The sequence below is a fragment of the Lates calcarifer genome, linkage group LG1, assembly GCF_001640805.2.
Source record: "Lates calcarifer isolate ASB-BC8 linkage group LG1, TLL_Latcal_v3, whole genome shotgun sequence".
Classification (NCBI taxonomy): domain Eukaryota; kingdom Metazoa; phylum Chordata; class Actinopteri; family Centropomidae; genus Lates; species Lates calcarifer.
Genome location: NC_066833.1, coordinates 12,783,319 through 12,807,252, shown reverse-complemented (window position 1 = coordinate 12,807,252; position 23,934 = coordinate 12,783,319). Strand labels below are relative to the sequence as shown.

At 39.8% G+C, this 23,934-nt stretch overlaps 1 protein-coding gene across 2 annotated transcripts in view; it reads left to right on the top strand.

Annotated features, from left to right (window-relative positions):
* LOC108900553 (ephrin type-A receptor 6) overlaps positions 1-23,934 on the top strand; it is a 188,157-nt gene that overhangs the window by 158,468 nt on the left and 5,755 nt on the right. For both annotated transcript variants that reach the window (XM_051070334.1, XM_051070323.1), the window contains 8 exons: positions 1,583-1,707; positions 2,119-2,299; positions 5,207-5,315; positions 14,332-14,402; positions 16,458-16,583; positions 17,127-17,312; positions 22,014-22,075; positions 22,610-22,819. In XM_051070334.1, the coding sequence (XP_050926291.1) occupies positions 1,583-1,707; positions 2,119-2,299; positions 5,207-5,315; positions 14,332-14,402; positions 16,458-16,583; positions 17,127-17,312; positions 22,014-22,075; positions 22,610-22,819 (1,070 nt within the window). The remainder of the gene's footprint in view (positions 1-1,582; positions 1,708-2,118; positions 2,300-5,206; positions 5,316-14,331; positions 14,403-16,457; positions 16,584-17,126; positions 17,313-22,013; positions 22,076-22,609; positions 22,820-23,934) is intronic.

Below are 23,934 nucleotides of genomic sequence, written 5' to 3'. Positions count from 1 at the left end.
CTGAATAATTAAAAAATGGTCATATGAGAGGTTATATGTAATAATAACACTTAATAAGATGTCAGGCATTGCCTTATTGTGTTGCTGGGAAGGCTGCTCCATACTCTCTTCATAAGATAAAAACATGCACACGCATTTGATTTCACATAAATCTCAACATACACATATGTCCATGCACACCACACCCTTTGAGCTTGCTGATTATGCTAATATTATGAGCTGTTTTCAGTCACGCATGATATTACGTTGTTCTATTTCGCTAACATTTCAGACAACCTACCAAATTTTAAATGGCTATTACGATGTCAATTATTAAGGAGAAGCCAAGCATTAAAATGCAGTTAATGTAAAAGTGCAGTTAATGTATACTAGATGCAGCACAGTACAGCTCACCCTTCCAGTCCTATTTCATCGGTCACCAAGTTTTAATCCAGTTAAAATTACTGACCTGAGTTGTTGGCTGCTTGATTAACTACACATTTGACTTTTTTGTAATCACAGTCTCCACAAGTTAATCAATAAAAATAATGGCCAACATGTTTGTGAAATGTCTTTGTAAAGTCAAAGTTGTTGTGAACACACGTCCCCATGTTAGTAGAGTATAACACATTACAATACAATCAAAACACCACTTGAGATTATTTGAATTTTATTTCTATCCCTTTAAGAACCACAGGACCATGGGAAGAAACTGAAATTTGTTTTTCTGGGAATGGGAATTAGGAGATGTGCTGAAAAGGAAGGAGCAGAGGACAAGTTAAATCTTAAAAAACATGTATGAGGAGGACATGAGAACAGATAAAGCCAGCAACACAAGCAGAGTGAATGGTCAAAAAAGACAGGTGGTGAGGAAGAGAGAACAAATACAAGTGGGATTAAGGGAACAGAGATGTTCACTTTCAGCTCCTTCTATTAGATTGGTAGCAGTAGGTCTCACGGGACATGACTAACAAACTCAAAACCATAAAGTCCATATCTCTCATCTCATCTAACACCTGACCCCTAACCCTGAAATCACCCTAACCCCCAAACCATAAGCCCCTCCCTGCACACAAAGCCTCCAGCCACTAATACCCAGCCTCAGTCAAAGAGAGAGCTGCAGACAGCTTCCCCAGGCAGGCTACTGAAGAATAAATGAAAAAAAGAAAAGCCAGTAGTCAGTGCAATCACTTCGCTTTGAATACACATGAGAAAAGCAGGCCTACATTTTATAGCCATGTAATGATGGAAACTAGTTGGTTTTATGGGAAAGCTGTCTGAATGCTTTTCACACTGATTTTGAAATAGAATAATTGAGTGTGAGTGTGGAGGTGTGATTATTCATGATGACAAGGTGGGTAGGTGTTGATCATGTATGATATTGTTAACCCACACAATGAAAATGTCACACATACAGTTACAATATTCTTTTGCTTGTTCCATCAATTCTTTGAGCATCAACTTGCTAATATCATTTTATGACATCAAGTGAAAAGTTCTACATAAATATTGAGATACTCATGACGGTAGCCGGAGTAATTGATTCACGTGGCCAGAGTCAAGACACTGAAGCTGACTTCTGCATGTTGTGTTTTCAAACCAGGTCCATCTGTGGTTGGGGCACTGAAGAAGGACTGGGCCTCTCCCAACAGCATCGCTCTCTCCTGGCAGCAACCCGAACAGACATCACTGCCCATCCTAGACTACGAGATCAAATATTATGAGAGGGTACAGTGACTCCCGCTTATTTCCATGTCCAGTCTTAAACTGTGGGTGGTGCAGACAAATAATCCTGGTCCAGATCATTTCATATGTAGCAAATGAATTTAGCCAGGATTTTGAGATTTCATGCAATCTTTAAAGGTGGTTCATTGTTTCCTTGTTTATAAGACAGGTGAATGAGTGAAATAACAGGTCCCAGAAAACAAAATTGACTGGTTCCTGTGATTTTGAGCAGTTGTGATCATTGGTTGTCCAATTAGCAGCTGCCATAGTGAAAGAGACAGTAATTGCACACATGTTGTGAGTGCAAACTGGAGTTAAGATGCATTGTACCTTTCACATAAGTAAATGTGGTCATCAGTGACTAGATAATTACCTGTTCTGAATTGCTGAGATTATTATTTTATCATCTTCCAGGCTCACTCTCTCCCACAGGAACACGAGCAATTGAGCTACTCATCCACGCAGACCAAGGCTCCCAGTGTGATCATCTCAGGTTTAAAACCAGCAACTTGGTACGTCTTCAGCATACGCACCCGCACGCCAGCTGGATACAGTTCCTACTCACCTAAATACGAATATGAAACTACAGGAGACTGTAAGTACCTGAGACCATCTACATAGCACTTGTTTGTGGGAAGGGAGACACCTGTCTTTGTGTGAATGTGTATATAACTGTGTTTCTGCTGATGACAGTGTTTTCTGAGCAAAGCAAGAAGATGAGAAAATCTTCCAAAAGTATGTTGCAGCTCATCACCCCTGCAGACGACTAGAATGAGGTCAGGACTTTGGTTTGGGGTAAAGATCATTAGGTTTATGTTCAGGTAAAAGGTAAAAGTGCACTTTTTTTTTCTTTTTTTTAAAGATGAAGTGTGAAGAAATCCTGTGTCGGCAGCAAAGAAAGCATCTCACTCGTGTCAAATTGGGATGAGACTGGTGAAAAATGATCAGTCATCCATTATTGTATGAACAGAGCTCAAGCAGTCTCAAAAATCATCAAACCAATGGGCTGTATCAAAGGCTGTTGAGACTTTTCCTTTAGCATTACAACATCAATAATTTGTTGTTGAGTAAGTGAGGTGTAATCTCTGACTAAACTTTAGTTTAATTATTTTAAAATATCAATTAAATGACCCAAATGTTAACATATATGTTTAACTTTTTGCTCATCTTCAAGACAGTAAGTCACCAAAGCCACCAATTTCACATTATTCTTTTCACATTTCCTATTTTTGTTCACACTGTTCTTGACTTCCTGAATGGACTTTTCATGAAAATAGTTTAGACACTTTAGACACTCTTTTTAGACACTCTTTGGAAAGTGGCAATAATGTAAAATATTTATGATTGCTGTGGGTTAGAATATGGAAAAATATCAGCATAGACTGTTTTTTTTTTCCATCTGACTTTATGTAATTTTATTGTTGTTACCATCAGGAGCTTTTTTTTTGCAGAAAATATTTTCTCTGTGCTTGTTACAGACCCTTTTCTGTTTTCTGTTTCTGACCCTTTGATATACATTTTTATATTTTTTGCACTATAGTTGAACTTTAATGTATCATTAGCTTAGCTTAAGTACTTTCAGTGATACCATTTTTATAGCTGTACTAGTTCTGGTATAGCAGAACTAGAAAACTGGTAAAGTTTTTAAAAAAAAAAGCACACACTTAGAGAGCTTGTTATTGTCACAAATTGTCATATTTCCAGCAGGAGGGAGTTGTGTTTTTTAGCATACCGAAATAAACTGTTAATTAAAGTTTCACAGTGATGGCTTTTTTACAGGAAAATATATTTCATGATTGTAATGTACTGTGTAGAGATGTGTTATATTTCAGTCCAGAGATCTTGTAATGAAAATGTGCCATTTTCAGAGTCATAGCAGGTTCATATACAGGTTCATATGAAACTGTGCTTTGGTAGTAAATGACAATTACAAACCCTTGTATATTGTTCAACTGATGTGCTAACCTGGATCTCTTAGTCTAGGATGTTTTCTACAGTGTGAATTTCATATGGGTTGCTGTAACAACCCTTAAACCCCTGGAAGGTCAGGATATCAGTAGCAATTGCAATCGAAAAATTGAATACAATCAACAAGGGAGTCTCACAATACAGCCTTGATTTTCAGCGTATTTTGAATCAATGTTTTTTTAGTGTGTGTGAGTAGTAGCTTTATTGCAGGTCCAGTCATAAAATACAAAGGTCCAGGTGCCCTTTTATGTCAGGTCAGGTATTGTTGAGGGGTGATTTGGCTTCACAGTGGCTCTCTCCCTTCCAAAGCAGCAGAGCTTTGCTTTATCTGCGGATCAGACGGTGCTTGGCCAAGCCTTTGTACTGCCTGGCCTTTTATGTGAAAGAGAAAGCAGATTTGGCCCCTGTCGCTCTCTCCCTCTCTGTCAGTCTGTCTGTCCACCTGTCAGTCACTGTCTCACCCGTTCGTTTTTCCATCCGCCTGTGTATCTGTCTGTCACTTCCGCCTCTCTCTCTCTTCTGTTTGTCTTTATCTCTCCTCTGTCATTCATTTCCTCATCCCTCACTTTTGCATTCTTAATCCCTGTCCTCTGCTATCCTTCTCTATCTCTCCATCTCCATCCAAACACGCACACACACACACACACACACCTCATTACAACAGCGTCAGTCCAACACATCTGCTTAGTTAGTGATGTGTGTGAGTGCGTAAAGCTGGGAGAAATGTCTTGTGTGATCTGGCCACCGCCACTTTCACTCTCCCTCCCTCTGAGTGATCTGTAATTACTTTTATCCAGTCAAACACACACACACACACACACACATATTCTTGATACTCTCACCACACACACACACACTCTTTACACTCACGTACACTCACATAGTGTACATTATAAACCCACATGAGCCTCACTTATTGGTCCAGCGACCACGCACCCTGATCTTCAATTCATATTCATTAAGCACAAAATACTGTAGAAATAAGTTCGGTAATAGCAATCATCTTTCAATTATCTGGGATTCGTTAGCCTTGTGACAAGACACAGAAAAGGGAAAATCATGAATATCAAATGGGACCAATTTAACCAAATGATCATGGACTAAATCACAATTTCATGAATGAATAATATTAATTAAACAGCATATGAATCATTTCAGTACGAAAGCTGACGGAGGGTTTTTGCATGACAAAGAATTGATCAAACATCTTTCCATAATATCTGCCTATCAAGAGAGCGTGCACGGTCTCTGTATGGCGCACTGATAGAGAGTAGTATTTAAGATGATGTTGAATGAAAATTTTCTCTTTCTTCTCACTTTATCCCACCCCCCCATCCCATTTCCCTCTTTTCTTTCCTTACTGCTTTTTACATCCAACTTTTCATACTTATCGTCTTTCCATTCCATATCATTTTTCTCTCCTCCCAATTCCACCACCCTCTGGTCTTTATTCTTCTTTGCCTTTTTTTGCCCACATCCTCTCCCCGTCATCCCAATTTCTCTCCAACCGTCGCCCATTCTCTGTCACCTTCAGCATCAGACATGGCTTCTGATCAAGGCCAGGTGTTGGTCATCGTCACGGCAGCGGTTGGCGGCTTTACCCTCCTCGTCATCCTGACCCTCTTCCTCCTCATCACTGGAAGGTAAGATGAATTCACTTCCCTTTGTGCACCATGAGTATTCCACTGCATGGTTTGGTTGAAGTTTGAACTGATGTATCATCCTGCCAGTACTTTGAGTTGAAAATTCTAAAATCAGCCTGTCAGTGTTGCCATCTTCTGATATATTGATGCAGAATGTACTGTGATTCTCCAAACTGAGGCTTCTACATCTTGACAAGAAGAGAGATAAATACTGATTCCAAAAATATTGATCCACATTGGTCTAACCCCAGTTTTACTAATTTTCGGACTTTGCTGTGTTTTTTCCTTATGGTAAAAGTGTACGATTTCGTTATACAGATATCTGTCTAAGACTTTATGTGTCATTCTTCAAGGAATGGACAAATACTACAAACACTAACCTATTTTAAACTAGTTTGATTAGAGTTCCTCTCAAAACTGTGTGGATGTACAGACAGTTTTGATTAGCATGTCTTTCACTTGTTGCAATTGTCATGGCAGAACAATTTGTAAGTCTTAGCAGTATGAGGAGTTTTGTTAACCTAAGGTAATTTCTGTCTTAGCTCAGCCACCTTTAACCAGAGAAGAGGCCTAATCAGCCACAATAACTCACACCTACATGGATGTGCAGAGCCTTAATTGGTCTGACTGTCCCAAAGATGTCACTGCAATTCATCTAAATGCACCTCTTGTGCGAACAAGACCAACTCAGATTGTAAATGGGTTGAGATGGTTAGAATTTCACTTTCTTGTGAAACTTGACTTTGCCCAACTTCACAAGCAGATTACTTCTTTTCCTTTACTTGTCACAGTTGCACCAAATGATCTGTCACCTCTACACCTGTGTTTTTCCTGCTGAGTCAATCATAACAGATTTCAACGAAAAAGGCCTATTTGGTTGGTGCAGCAACTTCACGTTCCTCCACTAAACAGCTACACAAGTCACTTGTCCCTACCCTTGCATATGACTCTTAGGAGCGTACCAATAATGTCATGGTAACAATAGTAATCACGTGGTTAAGGTTGTGGAATGGTAATGGTCAAACTACTTGGTTAGTTCTAGGAAAAGATTGTGGTTTGGGTTAAAGTAAGTACTTCCTTGAGATTAGAGGACCCTCGTTGTCATGGCTACAATAATAAAAATGCAGTTGGGGTTGTGGCGAGGTAATGGATGAAAGAAATAATGTTGATTATTGGTTTCTCACAAGAAATGGACACCAGTCTCCTGGTGTTTTGCTGCCCATTCACCCAACCCAACCTCTTCCTCACCTGACTTCCTTCTTTGCTACTGTCATAATTACTACGGCTGCTAGAGGTCGCCTAATAAAAAGTAACAATGGGTTGTAATAAGCTGTTTGCACAGACAACATATGGGCTCATTCTTTACAGCAGGACAGTCTCATTCCTTCTTGCACATATGAGCTTCATATTACTTGGCTTACAGTGCTGTAGGTGTTCATTATTCCTGCCTGGGTTAGAGGTTAGAGTTTGCACTAAAAAAGGCTGTGTTACTTTTTGCTTCAATAACTCATATGACTCCATAGAGATGTTAAGAACATGTGTGTGTATGTGTGTATGAAAGTGTAGTGTTACATTTAGACTCAAATTCATGTAATAATGATTATAGTTATTCCCTAACAACAGATTTCTTGATTTTACCCTGAATCAGACATAAGTGCACAGACACACTGTTCATGTATAAAGGAGGAGGTGGACATACTAGCACGCGCATTCACGGTGATATTCAGAGAAGCAATGAAAAGCAAAGCAGCAAAACAGTCCTCTCACACTGAAGACACACACTCAAAACACTCACAAATAGAGTCACCTGTCTGTTTTTGTGTTTGTAGACTTGTGCGTAGGTGTGTGACTCTGCAAAACAGAAATCAACAACACAGGGGCAAAAAAGAGATTAGACTGTGTTTTGGAAGGGGGAAGTTTGCAAACTAAATAATTTGACATTTCACCATGAAGATACTGAATAGAAAATAAATGGAGTTTCTCACAAGCACAGGAAGAAAGACACCACAAATCCATGGACTGCTTCACATAGTACACATGTGATTCATTTCTTTTTCTTCTACAACTATTTACAGGGTCATGTTGAAATGTAGAGATCCATCCATTGCCTGTACTGTTCAACCCTACAGGTCACAGGGGGGCTGGAGCCAATCTCTACTGACATTGGGTGAGAGGCAGGGTATACCCTGGACAGCTCGCCAGTCTATGACAGGGCTGACATACAGAGACAAACAACCATTCACACTCACATTCACATCTACATGTAATTTAGAGTCACCAGATAATCTAACCTGCAGGCTTTTGGACTGTGGGAAGAGGCCAGAGTACCCAGAGAGAACCCACACAAGCACAGGGAGAACATGAACCATAACCTTCAGTAATTGATGCACACTGGTTTCAGCTGTTGTTTCCTAAAGGCATGGTCTTACCAGCATTATACAATGGCAAAATTTTCACAACAAAGAAAAGAGACCGCTGTTGTGGCATACCATGTATTTTGACTGACTAGCCTTGGCCTTTAACTTTCCAGCTATAGTAGTTCACACCCTAGCCCTGTGAGTGTACTATATGTCAGCAAGCCTTAAGCATTTGCCTATTCAAAAAGCTTGATGAGTGAGAACATTACTTTTTTTTTTTTTGAAGTACTAAAAAAGTATAAATAAATGATAGATTTAATAAAGACAGCACCAACTTACATTTTCATAAATGTGACCCTTAGTTACCGTGGAGATAGTATCTGGTGCCCACTGGAAAAAACTGGTTGCCATAGAACACAAGTGAGCAGTGAACTTCACAGATGAAAGTTCAGCGTTGTAAGGTGCACGGTCTCACCGTGAAGCCCTTTAACATTGGCATGATCCTTTTTTTAAGTCCATCACCTTTACAAAAAAGCTGAAAGCTTTCAGGCATTCAGTGTTTTTTCCTTTCCTTTATAATCTCAGCATGTGTAGCATGTGAGGGTCTCTGTTCCTATTTTGTCTATTAAAAAGTTGTATGCACACCAGGTGGGAGAGGAAAAGCAAGCCCTCTAAGCTTTTTGCATTCTAGCACAAGAAGGGCCTCTTTTACCTGAATCCAGCTAAAAGCAGTTGCAGCAGTAGTTGGAGTGTTTTTTGACTTTACCACATTCTGTCATAAATGCAGTCCCTCTGCCCTGTGTAGAAGGGACTTTCACTCTGTCAGTTTCAAAAAGCTGCAAATGTACTTGAGCTGCCTGAGAAAGAGCCCGAGCTTTCAGTCGCATTGCTCTCATACATGTAAGGTTGTACAACACAAGTGAGGATATAAGAGGGCCTGCCGTACAAGGAGTTTTAACACCTGGCTGCCCTAAAAGCTTCCTAAATTTACATTTGTTTGCATCCACTTATGCTAAATTTAGAGAGTGACAACTTGTACAGGAGCAAAGCTATCACAACTGCATGGATGTAGCTTAGCTGAAGAGTTTATGTGAAAGAGTTGTATGTCCACTCTTTATCCTTGAATTGTCTATCAATCACTGCAACTCTATTATACAATTTTCTTCATATTTTCTTTAATCCTTCCTTTCTTCTGTGCCCTCTGTAGCATCTACAGCAGGGAGATGTGCCACAGTGAGGTGACTCTGTTAGGGCAAGAGAGGAGTGGTTTGAATTACACTGATGCTTTGATTAGGGCTCTGGGCAAGGTTGTTCTACCGAGGTGCATGCAGCTGTGAAAAGTACTCGTGAATATGTGTGTGAATATGTACTGAAACAATGCTCAAAAGCCCACAGAGCAGTGGAAGAAGCCAAGGTCTTTGTGTGTGTATGTGTCTATGTCTGTGTGTGTGCGGCCTCTTTTCAACATGAAAGCCAGAGAGACAGAGGGATAGGCGGATAAAGGGGATCAGAGGATAGGACTGGAAAAGACTGATAAAGGCACATGCCACCATTTCTTTAATGAACAGCTTGACCCCATCAGCAGAGGTCAACAGTAGCTTTCCAAATCCCTTTCTTGTCCTCTCTGCCAGTGTTACTCGCCATGTTATCTGCTCTGTCTATCAGTGTCCAGGATCCCACAGACTTCGCTTAGCTGAAGCCCAACCTGGCAACCTGTGGCTCATAGCCCTCTGACACCTGCTCTAATCTGGCAACCCGGATTATGTTAAGTCTTCAAAAAGAAGGAGGCTCACATGTGATCATATGAACCCACACACACTCATGCAAGGAGGCGTTTACACACGCACTTTGTCCGCTAGTATGGTTGGCATTCTCATTCCTAACTTATCCAATAACAGTCTGTATTATCCCATCATTTAGGCTGTTTTTTTTCCCATACAGTACTCTCTGCCTCTCTCCTGGGGAGGTTGTTTTTGTTGTTTAAGACAGTTACTTAGGCCCCACCCTTGCTTCACCTCATGTTCAGGGCAGAAGATGTATTCTTTGACCATGGCATGATTGTTGATACCAAATAGGCTGCTTTGAGTGTTTCTGAAACTGCGGATTCTCCTGAGAGTTTCACATAAAACAGTCTCTGGAGTTTCAGAATGAACTCAGAACTCATAGTAGTGTCAAAAACAAAAATCAGCAGTGAGCAGCATCTTTGTGGACGTAAATGCCTTGTTGCTGAGGGAGGTCAGAAGAGAACAGCCAAGACTAGTTGTAGCTGACAGAAAGGCCACAGTAACTGAGACAACCACCTGCCTTGTGTGAGCGGTCCAGACCGGTGGTGCTGATTTATGGTCACAATTTACTCATCTTCTAATGGCTACTTCCAGCGTGGTAATGCAGCATGTCACAAAGCAGAAGTTGTCTCAAACTGGCTTCATGAACATGACAGTGAGTTCAGTGAACTTTAGTGACCCCTTCAGTCACCAGATCTGAATCCAACAGAGCACCATTGGGATTTGATAGGACTAGATATTTGCAGCATGAATGTTCAGATGACAAATCTGCAGAAATTATGGGGCAAAGGAATGTATCACATTTGTTTGAGCAGAAAGTCAACTATCCTTATCAGTGTGGTGCTCCTATTAAAGTACTCTGTGAGTGCTATCTCCAGTGATACTTGACTAGAAGTGCACAGTGGGTTTAGCAGAACTTGTTTGCTGGAGACTCAGTGATACAGTATATACGCCATTAAACCAAACAAATTTGCTAGAAGAGACTAAAAATAAAAACTACAGAGTTGTGGGACAGATTCATTCTTTATGATTGTTGTCATGATTCAGTGCTGTTGGTTTAACTAGTGATATTATTAGTCAATTTGTTTGTTTGTTTGTTTGTTTGTTTTAGTTTTCCTGTATTTTTGGATCCACGTGTATGATTTCTTTTTATCAGTGACTCTACTGTGTTGTGTTATTTGTGGTGTGTTGGTTAGACTTTAAGAGCAGTCGCATTTTAGTGGTGGAACAATGAGTGCAGAGAGAAGAAAATGGTCCTCTCTTATTATATTATATAATACACTGTACTACTCTAGAGTGTGAGCAAAATGTGTAACTTGGTTAAGCAACCTCTTTTGTTATACCACTGGTGACATAAAGACAGAGGTTTCCACAAAGCTGTGAAGCTGCTCCTTCACATTTTGTGTTGATTGCTTGGTTGTCATTTTTTAAGGTCAGATTGTGGAAATGACTTATCAGTTTTTTGATTCAGGCTATATGTTCTTGTTGTACTAAAGGTATTTTATGTGTGGAATGTACCACAGAAATGTCTGTGCAGAAATGCACTGTGTCGTTATAATTGTAATGTAATGTGTGTGTGTCAATTGTACTACATCCTAAGGTACATTAGTTGCTGTTTAAGTTTAGTTGGGACTATATCCTGTCTCCTGCAGAATGTACTTTATTCTTTTACAGTGTCTGTGTATATTTACTCTTCTAATTAATAAGGGTGAGGTAGACACAATTAATATTAATGTTTCCCATGTAGCCTGTTGTTGTATCATGATGTTGGGAGTTGGAGGTGTGGGAGATGATGTAGGGTGGTGTATGAAGCTGTGAGACAGGTCATGAATTTGAGTTGTAATCCATATTTTAATATTTAAAATCATTCTTAATGTTAAAATGTCCTGTGTAATACTAGTATTTATATTTTACACTTAACCAAACTAGCAGTAAATATGTCAATATGATCACGTCCTGAGGAACCAAGTTGCAGACCTCTGTCCCTCAGCTCCACCAGCTCTCCTGGGGTGAGATAACATCTCTCATCCAGTCCACAGTGGTGCGGGGTGGGTGGCGCAGGGCTCGGGGAGAGGCGGACTTGTCAGGAGCAGTAACAGTGAAAAGAGGATTCTCCTCTGAAGTGACAGTGTGACATGAGAGATCTCTGTTTTCTGTCTCTGCTCTGGCACTGTAGGGGGTTTGGGTCAAGCCTCTGGGTTCTGCTCTTCCACTTGCTGCCACTCCTTTAAAGCCTTTTTCAGACATGCTCTTTATTACGTAAATGTGTTGGCAATTTAACCTGTCAGTCTCATCTTTGAATAAATGCCAGCTTTGCTTGTCCATAAAAGTCAGGACAGCAGTCAGTCTAGGTAGCACTTAACATTTCACGTGTCCAGCACAGCTAAATTCTGAATTAAATATTTCACACTAACAGAAAGACTACAGAGGTGGGTTAAATACATAGGTATTAAAAGCATGTCATTTCCCTTTCTTAAGAGCACTGTATATTTGTCACTTAATTATAATCACTTATGCGTAGAACATCAGTTTAATACACCCAAAAAACTGCGAATGAGCTACAGGTTGTCGAGGAAATTCTTTACATGTAAGATCAATCTATTTGTTTGTCTGTTTTTTTTTTCATGCCAGCTGCGTATAGCATTATAATTTTAAACAATCACTGTATATACTGTATATGAGCAAATAGGAATTCAAGCAAAAGTAACAACCTTGAGTTTGGTCATTTTTAACTGTGCATTGGCGCTGTAAGACTCCATGAAACAGGCAGCACAATTCTATATTCTATCTAATAAATGATGAAATATGAGAAAATTTATTAGGGGATCCACCACCAGTGAGAAGTGGGGGTGAGCATCCCTCATGCACACAGTCATTAATTAAGCCCTCTACTGCAAAATAAGTTTTAAAATTCATCAGTGATACCTCCTGTGCAAGAACTCAGAGCACCTGTCTCCCTTCATCATTATTTTCCATCCCACTGCTCTTCTCCACCAGTGCCACCTCTACCTCTCAGGCACCACGCACCAAATGCTTTGTGGGTATTGCAATTCACATGTTAACAGTTCTTCATGTTTGAATGGAGCCATTACTGAACACTTAGTTAATAGTGAACCGCGTTTGAATGACAAAAGCCCACTATTTGAGCATCAGGCTGATGTTTGATTTCTCCCTCTAATCATAGCTTTTAATTACAAATGTCAGTGAGGTTTAGAACATGATGAAACTTGATTGAATTCTAACCTTTTATTAGTTCACAATGATGTTGTTTTGACATTTTCAGAAATGAAAGCTGAAAATGAAAGACCACAGGTCCAAATCATAATCTAACTTTCCTTTAATTACAGTAATTTTTGTCCTAGCTTGATGCTTGACAGCTTGATGCTGTTTGAAAAATACTGATTTGTTGATGGACCCAAATTCATTTTGTAGAAGGGATATTACAAAGGTGTGAGAGGGAAATTATTTCTGTATAGTAAAGTATAGTTCTGAGAGAATCCTAATATGGGATTTAACGATAAGATCCGTCTCACTCTGTTAGTAATGGGTCTCTTTTGTGTCATTTTTTTGTGTCATTGTGTGTCAGTATTTATCTGTGTCTATGACACTATTAGCGTTCAGAAGTTTGGTTTCTATTCAAGTTTTTAGTTCTTTTTTCTCATTTTGTTGAATCATAGCTTGGAAGTTTGACCAAAATCGCTCAGTATATGAAGTAAAGTAGGCTTTGCATTAAATACTAATGAAATAGTAACAGATTTTATTTGTGATTCTATTTATAATATTATCAATGTAACACTCAGCAGTTGAGGTACTTTGTCGTGAATGTGATTCTGGTTCGTGTGTGTGATTCTGGACAGGGTATTTTCTTCATTTCTGATTTCGGAGTGGAGCGGAGCATCTATTTGGGTGAATTCTTCTATGGTCTTTTGCAGATGCTGTCATCTAATCTGTCAGTTTTTCAGACTTTCTTGGCAGCGGCTTTTTATCAGTCCCTGGCGGTCTCTCAGTCTCTCAGCGCCCAGATAAAATTCTCACACAAACGCTCTCTCGCACGCGCAGGAGGACGAGGGAGTTTTTGCATTAGTGGTTGCAAGCGTGCCTCCCATTGGTAGTTGTGTGTTGAGAAAACAAGATTTCATCCTCTCTGTGAGTCTCTGTTCCTTTACGTTAAGAGGATTCATGTGTGTTTTTCATAGACCCAGGCCCTCCTTTCCTTAATTACGTCAAGAATTTTGAATCTCTGTGAATGTGTGTGCTCACATGTACTGTATTTCTGCATTATGAAGAACCATCCAGCAAGTCGAGACTCAAGGCCAGACTGTTACTGCCTGTGAATAATAAAGGAAACCTTATATTATTGTTAACTTTCTGTAATATTGTTAACTTATCGTTTTGTCTGTGGTGTTTGATCCTGCTCAGGACAGAAAAGAGTTGAAGCTTTCATCGACTGTTTATATGGATGTGAAAATGTCATGGATTATAACTTTACTAGACTAATCAGCCTCTGGGATATTACTGCACCTTTTTCTCGTTCTACTCTTGCCATCTGGTTCATGTCTGGCTTGCTCATTTCTCTCTTTAACATCCACAGTATTCCATAGCACCTGTAGCTGCAGGAGCAATTATTCAACCAAAAACTAGCATGTTCACAGAATGAAGTTGTTAAAATACTATATACCATCTGTCAGTACGTGTGAAAGTGTGAAAACAAGCACAAATCTTTTATTTTCTCCTTTTTACAATAAATACTTAAAAAACAAACACGCACACAGACACACATGCACACACACATGCACACACACTGGAGTCTGTATTTAACCTGCCTTTCCTTCTATAAATGAAAATAACATCTTTCATTCAATCTGTGTTTTACAGGTGTCAGTGGTACTTTAAGGCCAAGATGACCTCAGAGGAGAAAAGAAGGACCAGTTATCAGAATGGACACGGTAAGTCAGATCAGTGGACCTCTCTCTTCTCTATTGTTTTGGATGTTTTGTTTTTTTTCTCTCACAGCTTTTGGCATTTTCACAAATTTCACATTGCAAAAAGACTGAGTCAAGGATAATCAATTTGCATGTGTGTGGTAATGATGGTGGAGGGAGTCTGTTCAGTCTAATTTTAATAGAATTTAAAATCTGCTTGGCATGATAGGAACGCAGAACCAACCATTTGGTGAGAAAGTGCCAGGTTGTCTTTTCTGTGGTGTGTTTTTGCCAATAAAGAAGACAGAGACAAGAAGAAAGTGATTCTGTGTGCTGCAGTTAGCAGCTAACAGGCTAGACACCTGCTCTCCTGTTTGCATTCAGCACGCACACTGTATTGCTGTATGGATCATTTCCCATGTGTTTCTGTGCCTATGCATATTTGAATTTTGCAGAGGAATGTCAAACCTCACCAAAAACTTTTACAGAATGCTAATATATCAACTTGCTTTTGTTACAAGTACTAGCAAGGAAAGAAATCACAAATAGAGTATTTGTTGGAGGGTTTCAGATATTAAGACGTCAGATGAATCAACAGAGCAAAATTCTTTAAATCACTTCATCTTTCTGTCTCCCCTTCCTCGTGTTCTACATGAGTTGTCTTTCTGTTGGGGTTTTTTCTTTTCTTTTTTAGTTCCCTTAGGCATCTGCTTCTGCACTGCTGCAATTTTCTGTCTCTTTTGCCACTCTTTTGTCTTTTAATACTTAACTTTTCATTCCTGACATGAAAAACACAAACTGACATGAGAGCTATAAGGAGAGGAAACAAGAAATGCATTCGAAAGTGTGCAGAAGGACGAACGCTGAAGTGAAGCGATGGAAAAAACAGAAAGGAAGGAGAAGGGATGATGAGGTCAGAGGAGAAGAGGAGAAGACAAAGAGAATAAGAAATATTTAAGCAGACCGTTGGAATGAGGCTAGAGAGTCAGAAACAGAAAAAGGCAAGAGAAAATATACACGTCAAATTAGTTGTTGAAAGTAGCTTACAAGCTGCTGCAGGGTTTACTGGGATTTATGATGCAGAAACCCACAACTTATAAGCAAGTTTTTGTGTGCGTTCACTCACGAAGTATAGGTCTTCAAAACCCCCCATCTCCTGTGTCCTGTGTCCTGTGTTCTGTGTCAGGTATCTTTGTTTAGCGTGTTGAACAGAAGCTTTGAGAGGAGAACAGGGTCCTCTGGGTTTTGCTGGTGCTGGTTCATGCACCAGAGACACCCGACTAATGTTATGTGTTTTGTGACACTGTATCGATTCCAGAAGGAGAAGCACAGCTCTTGACTAGAAGGTTTCACCCCTCACACCACCCTCTCTTGCTCAAGGACACTTCAGCTGGGTGGATGTTCGCGTTAGTAGGGACTATAACTTCGTCCTAGTTAAAATACTGGCTCAGCACAGCAAAATGACAGAGGAGGAACAGGCTTTTGGTGTGTGTGTGTGTTGTCTGATGTCTCCCCGGGAATCAACTTCTTCACTAACACCACCCATTATGTACCAAACATGTTCATTTTTAAACTGGATGTTATTTCATACTATTGATTCTATAAACTGGAAATTGTTCTCATGGAAATTGACTTCTCTGCCCAGTCACTTACCACTTTTCATGCCCTTTTGTCCTGTTCAGCCTCGCATAGATTTTTGATATGTGTTCCTTCTAAACCAAAATAAGTCAGTGTATTTTTTTAATCACATTATGAATCCTTCAGTCTGTCCACATTCCACCCAGGTACCTGCAGAATTACCTTCTGGGGTGCAAGTGCCCCTGGTTGGGCAGTGTTTACAGCAGCAGTAGCAATAGTAGAAATAAGATATAGCACTAAAAGAAGTAGCAGTGCTGTTGCAGTTTCTTGGCAGCAGCATTTAAACGTTTTGTATATGGTTTTAATTTGAATTGAAAATATATGTGACTATAAAAAAAATGGTCATCTGTGCTAAGCTAATTTCCCTGTTCATACTGGTTATGGTATATATAACAAATGTACACTCACACACTGTTATTCTGTCTTTCTCTATGCCCACAGTCCCTTTCCGAGGAATAAAGACCTATGTAGACCCTGATACCTACGAGGACCCCTCTCAGGCTGTCCACGAGTTCACTAAGGAGATCGACCCATCCAGGATCCGCATCGAGAGGGTGATCGGAGCCGGTACACACACACACAAACACACACACACACACACAGGCTTGCACATACTAACAGTTACTTTCTCATCCACTGATTCATGACGTTCACTTTTGGGCAGAAAAGGATAATTTCAGGATGGTTAGAATAACAATCACTTTAAATGTGCCATACGAGATGATCTATTTTCATTCCACATGTGTAATTGCTGTGAACCCCCCCCCGTACTCCATTGTAAACACTAAAAAGGATGCCTTTTCTCAGTGGTTCACTGTCATTTTGTCTTCACACACTGCAGGAATATTTAAGTGTTAATATCTTTACAGAACAAAAAAAAGTTTAAGAATAGATTCACTGCTTTTTTAGAAGGTGAAAAAAAGAATTTTTAAATGGAACCAATCAGACAAGAGGCAATCATGCTAGATGTCAGATGAGAACTGCAACACTGCCCCCAGGTGGCATACTGTGCTGCCACATGATGATGATGATGGTGTTGAGTTTGGTGATAGACTCCTTGCTGCGTTTTTATTTGTGTGTGTGTGTGTGTGTGTGTGTGTGTGTCCCCAGGTGAGTTTGGTGAGGTGTGCAGCGGCCGCCTAAGAACACCGGGGAAGAAGGAGATTGCCGTGGCAATAAAGACACTGAAGGGAGGCTACGTGGAGCGTCAGAGGCAGGACTTCCTGCGTGAGGCATCGATTATGGGCCAGTTTGACCACCCTAACATCATCAGGCTGGAGGGTGTGGTCACCAAAAGTAAGAGGGACTATGGGAGATGTGGCTTAGTGCAGCTTTGTTACAGCGTCCTGTCTGAAAAGCTAAAAGTCAGTCCACCACTTTTTCTTGCGTTTTCCTGTGTAGAACTCCATTAACTCACAAAGACAAAGAAAAGACGACCGTGTCATATAAGCGTTTGCAACTCAGTCAGTCATGTGGGATGGCACTGTGGTGCAGTGGGGGCTTTTGTGCAGTGTTTATGTTTTGTGTAGTGCATGCATTATCCTCTACATAATCATAGTGAATATAAGTGTGTGTGTGTTTGTGCATGCGTGCGTTTACATTGTTTGTAAGTGGCCTGCATGCATGGTTGTGGAAGTTCTGGTGCAGGAATATGCGTTATCTGCCCAAGGTGAATTTGTGTGTGTGAACTTGTTAACGAGCTCTGTTTTACGGGGCTCACCCAGCGCAACATATGGTTGTTTTTACAGGGGGGTGCATAAACTGAGACATCGCTGTGAATATAAATGTGTCCCCTGAAGACTTTGAACCCCTCCCTGAATGCAGATAGAGGACAATCCTCAGCTCTGACCCCACTGACAGGGATTCAACTGATGAATGTTTTTTAAAGGCTGATACTGCCATTATTATATAATTAAATCTGCTGATTGCTTATATCTTGCACTGATAGGTTTAACTGCAGCTTTATAGTCAACAGTGTCTATAGCAAGTGAGTAAAAAAAAACCTTCCCACACAACCCTGAGGTTGCACTAGAAAGACACTTTACAGTGACAGAATAAAAACATTTTGACTCAAGTGACTGGCTGCACCGAATAGACATTCAAGGATCTGAATAACAGTTTTTTCAGAGCTATTGACATCACTCCACAGTCAAAACACTGTATCTGACCTGTCTATGTGTTTTCTTTAGCTTTTAAATCAGTGTAACAACAAACTTAACAACCTCATAAACCCCTGAACAAGTGATTTTCCTCTTATCAATTTAAATTTTTGAAATAGTTATGAATGTATTATATATTTATTAATATTAAACTAATATTTGAATTTGAAACTTTGGTGTTTTTACCATTTAAATATCACATGAAATAAACACCTAAAAGCTTGAAACAGAGGAAATTATATGAGCAAACTTTTTCCTATGGTTGCCTATCCAATAGTGCGCACACACACACACACACACAAAATACAGAATACACACTAAATCACACAATCAGAAGCCATTTGTGCTTGGCAGCAGGGCATCCTCTATAGAAAGACATTAATTCCAAGTATCCTCTCTCTGTCCACCCGCCTGTCTTTTTGTCTTCCTCTCACTCTCTCCATCTTCCTTTTCCTCCATCTGTTGTTGTTCTTCAGAGACTAATTATGGAGAGTATTGTGCTGTGACTGACTGCTATACCTGCACTGAAATAACAGGTGACACATTAGACTCTGGTAAACAGGTGTGTTTGTTTTTGTTCAGGCGCTGCACTGCATAACTATATATTGTTTCCAGACCTTGCTAATTAGCTCCGGAAAGCCAAGCTTGATCAAATAATTTTCTGTCTATCCCTGCTGGATCTGTGTGCGCAGACAGTATCTGCAAAATTAAGGGTATGATGGTAAAATTTTGCTGATTTAAAAAAAAAAAAGGAAATAAACACCACGTGTGCGCTTGGTCTAAAATAAGTGATATAGTTCAGTACAGACTGAACTCCTCCATCTATCAATATCCCCACTTTGTCTTTATTTCTCTTGTGAGACTCAGTATTTCTGAGTTTCTCTGAAGGTGTGTTGATTTTCAGCTGATATGAATGCCTCAGTATATTAGTTTTCTTCTTCATCATTCAACATGTAAAACTGCCCATTCCCAACATTTAGTCCCTTCTGATAAAAATAAATTATGACAGTGCAAAACACAAAGATGCTCATTTTCATGTGGGGTAGTGTTTTACCCGGTGCCTGTTAAGCATTTGTTCTGAATCTCACTGGAAGGAGCAGTAGGGGATGTGTCTTTGACAATCCAGTGGAACAAAGAGACTATGGCTTGCACCATCTATTTTCAGTTTTTTGTTTTTTTTTTCCCCCATTCCCAGATGCTTCCAATGAAAAACTTTTTAAAAAGTAGCTTAGACCTGCTCTTTATCAAAGGTGGAAGGTACATTTGCCAAACCATCCACTTGGTTTTCATTCTTAAAACCTTCCCATTGTAAAAATGAAACTTACTGTTTGAAGCATGGATGTCACCTCTGTGTGGCTTTAGAGTGCAGACATAGTGGTGTTATTACCACCTTATGTGTCTGGTGAAGAAAATGAGGTGTAGAAGATGCCACGTAAAAGAAACTTACTTGGAAAAGTTACACAAAGGTTAAATTAATGCTTTTTCTGAAGCATTTTCTCGTGGTAGGTTTTGCTTTCCTAAGAAAAACTGCTTTACTGATGAGAACAAAGTAGAAACTTTCCAACCTTGGATAAAGAGCAGCACACAGCCACTTCCCTAAACCTTTCAATGGCTCACAAACATGGCTACACATTATATCAGTCTTGCCTGTCTTTCTGTTAGTCACTTAAAAAGTCACTCACATTGTTGTGCTGTCTGTTACATCCATTTTTAAAAATGTTTGTCAGAACGTGAAGCAGTGGTGACAGATGTCATTTAGGTTTGTTTGGATATGATTGATTTTGCCTTAACTTCATCAGTAATTGTAGAAAGCCAGGAAATTCAAATCAATGCTGCTATTACATGTAGTGCTCTCATATTATGAAACAGACAACACCCTGCATCCATTTAGATGTATTAAATGAACCCTTTAACAAAGCTCTGTACTGACATTATGATGCTCCACCTCTCACACTGTGATTTTAAAAGGTGACTCGAATTGGAAGTATGATACCACTGTGTTGTTTCACCACAGTAACACGGTTTACACCTCGCAGGCACACAGGCCCGGACAACTGCCTCTCAGGTGTAAACCAGTCAATCTATAACACCATGGGGATGATCTGTGTGGACCAGGTTGAACATGTTGAGATGGGAAAAAAAAAGTATGAATTCAGCATCTTCACTTGATGTATCAATCATTGCTGATGGTCTCTCTCTCTCTCTCTCTCTCTCTCTCTCTCTCTCTCAATTTCAATTTCAATTTCAATTTCAATTTGGCTTTATTGGCATGACGTTTTACATAAAACATGTTGCCAAAGCATAAAATGACACATGTACATTAGAACATCAGTAAATACAGTGATAACTATATACAGTGAGATAATAATAAAGAATGAGATAAGAAATAACAAAACAAAACAAAAGCAAAAACAAAACAAAAAAAACAAGAAAACAAAATAAAATATATACATATACATGTGTATATATATACATACACACATACAGAATCCCTACATTAAACTGAGTCTCTTTTTGTGACATGCTGTGACATACTCTCCTGCTACTTCTATTACAGAGCTTTCTTCTCCTTGAAGGATTCGAATCTGTTGATCTTTTGGGATGGAAGCAAAGTTTGGGATTTTTTGTCTAAATTTGGTGAATTCATTTTCTCTAATTTCTTTATATTTTGGGCAACTTGGCAACTCTCTCTGCTTTTCTCTGTCTCAGACTGGCAGCAGTGCTAAACACACACCCACGCACACCCACTGCTTTCTCCCTCTCGGAGTTGTTGAGCCCACACAGTTTTACTGCGATGACTCTGCATGCCAGTGTTTACCAGAGCCTAACGTGTCACCTACATGACTCCAACAAACATTAGCTTGTGATCTGTCAGAGGATCACTTAGGACCAATGATCCTAAACTAATAGTTTTGTGACCTGTATGCTGTTATTCATCATGTTTACCAGTCTTTGCAGGATGTTGTTGTATGATAGTTCGCCAGTCTGTGTGAGCAAGTTTGCGCACTCATGTATCTCATGACATTAGAAATGTAGGCGTTTTGTGTATTCGTTTCTAATAGTGTGTGTGCTTTTTGGTCATTCAACATCACTGACCTTTAATATAATGGCTATAATTACAGGTCTACACCAGTGGCTTTACACATTAAAGTGAGGCTTTTCAAGGACATTATTGGCTTGTCAACACTTGTTGCTGTAATATTACACTACTAGTTATGCAGTTGTAATTAAGTGATGGTTGTATTTAGAGGCTTCACTGAAAGGTAATGGTGCACATTTTTAGATCAAATTTTAACATATTGAATATTAACACAAAACACTGCCTAAGGGCATCTTTGATCCAAAAATATCAACCTTTGATATTTACTTTACAAAACTGTATCGATCTAAGCACAGAGCTCCAGATATTAGCTTATGAGCTTTTAAATGGAGCTCACAGTGTCAATTTAGCATATGTGGGTAGCTCTCGTGTTACATGACCTCAGCATGACCTGTGGAACACATGATGGCATTGGTAATGCATTAGTCTATATGCACACACACACACACATAAACACACCACACACACACATAGGACTAAGACTGTCAAGCCCCTGTGAACAGAAAAGCAGTGAATCTCTCCCACAAGCAGACTGGCTGGGGTTTGTCTCTGTTTTCCTGCTCGGTCTCAAATGGAGAGATGACCTCCCAACTGATTTGTCAGGTTTTTTCTGTCTTGTTTTTCACCCTCCACTGTAGACTGTCCTGAACAGCAAAAGAAAATCAAAATAAACTCATAGCAAGAAAATAATCTTTGGAGAGATAAGGAACGTGTGTTGCTGTGTTTGTGTGTTTGCAGGCAGGCCTGTGATGATTGTGGTGGAGTACGTGGAAAATGGATCGCTGGACTCATTTCTGAGGGTGAGTGTTGAAGTGATCAAAGGACTCAAGTATGGTTATGTCTGTTTCTGGCCTCAGGGGGTATTTTTGGCTGAAATAAACACATGACAAAATCACTGATATGAAAAGGAAAAAACATAAAACACAGCGATGCCTTTGCCTTGGCCTGTAGAAACAACAGTACCCATGTCATTGTTAGTCAGGTCATTATGAAGCCTTGGAGGCAGCCAGCCTAAACTCCATTTTGCTTAGCTACAGACCAAAGAGTTTAGAAAATTGTAAGAAAAACAAGAGCAAATTTACTGCAGCACATTGTCCTGCCATTAAACTGCCTGAATAATACTGAACTATTTTTTTCTCCTCTGAAAATAACTATATTTCACAATACATTCTGTTGCTACACAATACTGTTTTTGTCTGTGTTACTCTTTTGTCTTATTCATTTTCTCCATCTCCACCCTCTTTTTCTTTCTGATTGCCTGTGCTGTCTCCGGTTATTGCAATGGCTCTTTCTCTGTCAGTTCATTTTCCTGTGTATCCTCCTCTCCCTGTCAGCAACATGATGGTCACTTCACTGTCATCCAGTTGGTTGGCATGCTGCGTGGCATTGCCTTGGGGATGAAGTACCTGTCAGACATGGGCTACGTTCACAGAGATCTGGCAGCTCGAAACATCCTGGTCAACAGCAACCTGGTGTGTAAAGTGTCAGACTTTGGCCTGTCCCGAGTGCTGGAGGACGACCCGGAGGCTGCTTACACCACAACGGTACACCTGACATCCCATTTCTTAAAATTGTTAAATATTGAGATGTCACACTGTAGTGGAGGTGCACCAGAACCTTTCACACAGTGACATCTTTACCCAAGTCTCTGATCAAAACTCATCTGAAAACATTTTTCTTGGGAGGAATCAGAATTATAATCTAGGCTAATATGGCTATATCCACTGAAAATCATTGTTGAGTTTTAGTTTTACAAATATACAGACACACTACAGTGGCTCACTATTGCCTCTTGAGGCACACAGTGGTATTACATGATGGGACCAGCCAGGGACAGCTGATTACCATCAGTAGATAGCTCTGCACAACTCACAGTTCTTAGACATCTTAGACAAAACTGTTATTTCTTCACATTCTGATGATAATTTTAGTTAATTTCTGAAAGTTTCAAACTAAAATACTTACATACAGCACCTTTAAATGTGCCGATAAAATCATCTCGCTTACGTACCGCTCAGACTGTAGTATCCAGACTGTCCAGCTGGTTCTGTGTGTCTAGAATGAAATGCTATTGATCAGTGGGAAAACCTGTACGTACATGTTATTTACATCTTTCTAAAGCTTTATATGTTTCACCATTATTCTATAAAACCACAGCAGCAATATCAAGATACATGTTTTTCCTAGTTTAGTCACATTTGCTGCCAGGTGACTGACCTCTCCTGGTCTGTTCCTGCGTTTGAGAGAGAACTTCATTGGAAGTAAAGGTGGAAGTCTCAAACTATGAAAGGCACAGGAGTCATAGCACAAACCCAGCAAACACCTCAGTTTGCAGAGCTGTGCTGGAGGTTTACAAGACATTCCTTACCAGCTGCTCTGTAGCTGAGACTCTCTGTTTCACAGAATGATTTAAAGAAGTAATATCTTTCCACTGAAGGACAAACATCAAAGATTGCATGTATGGAGTGATGCTATATACTGCACTTAAGCGTGACACATCCGCAGAATGATACATCACTCTACTCCTTCTTCATTAGACTGATGAAATTTTGACTTTTCTGACTTCTCTCCTGAGGCCAGTGAAAGTGAAAGTTGCCTCACATAGCAAAAGTTCAACTTCAAAATGTTTTGTGCTGAAAGGACGCTGTCCTGTAAATCT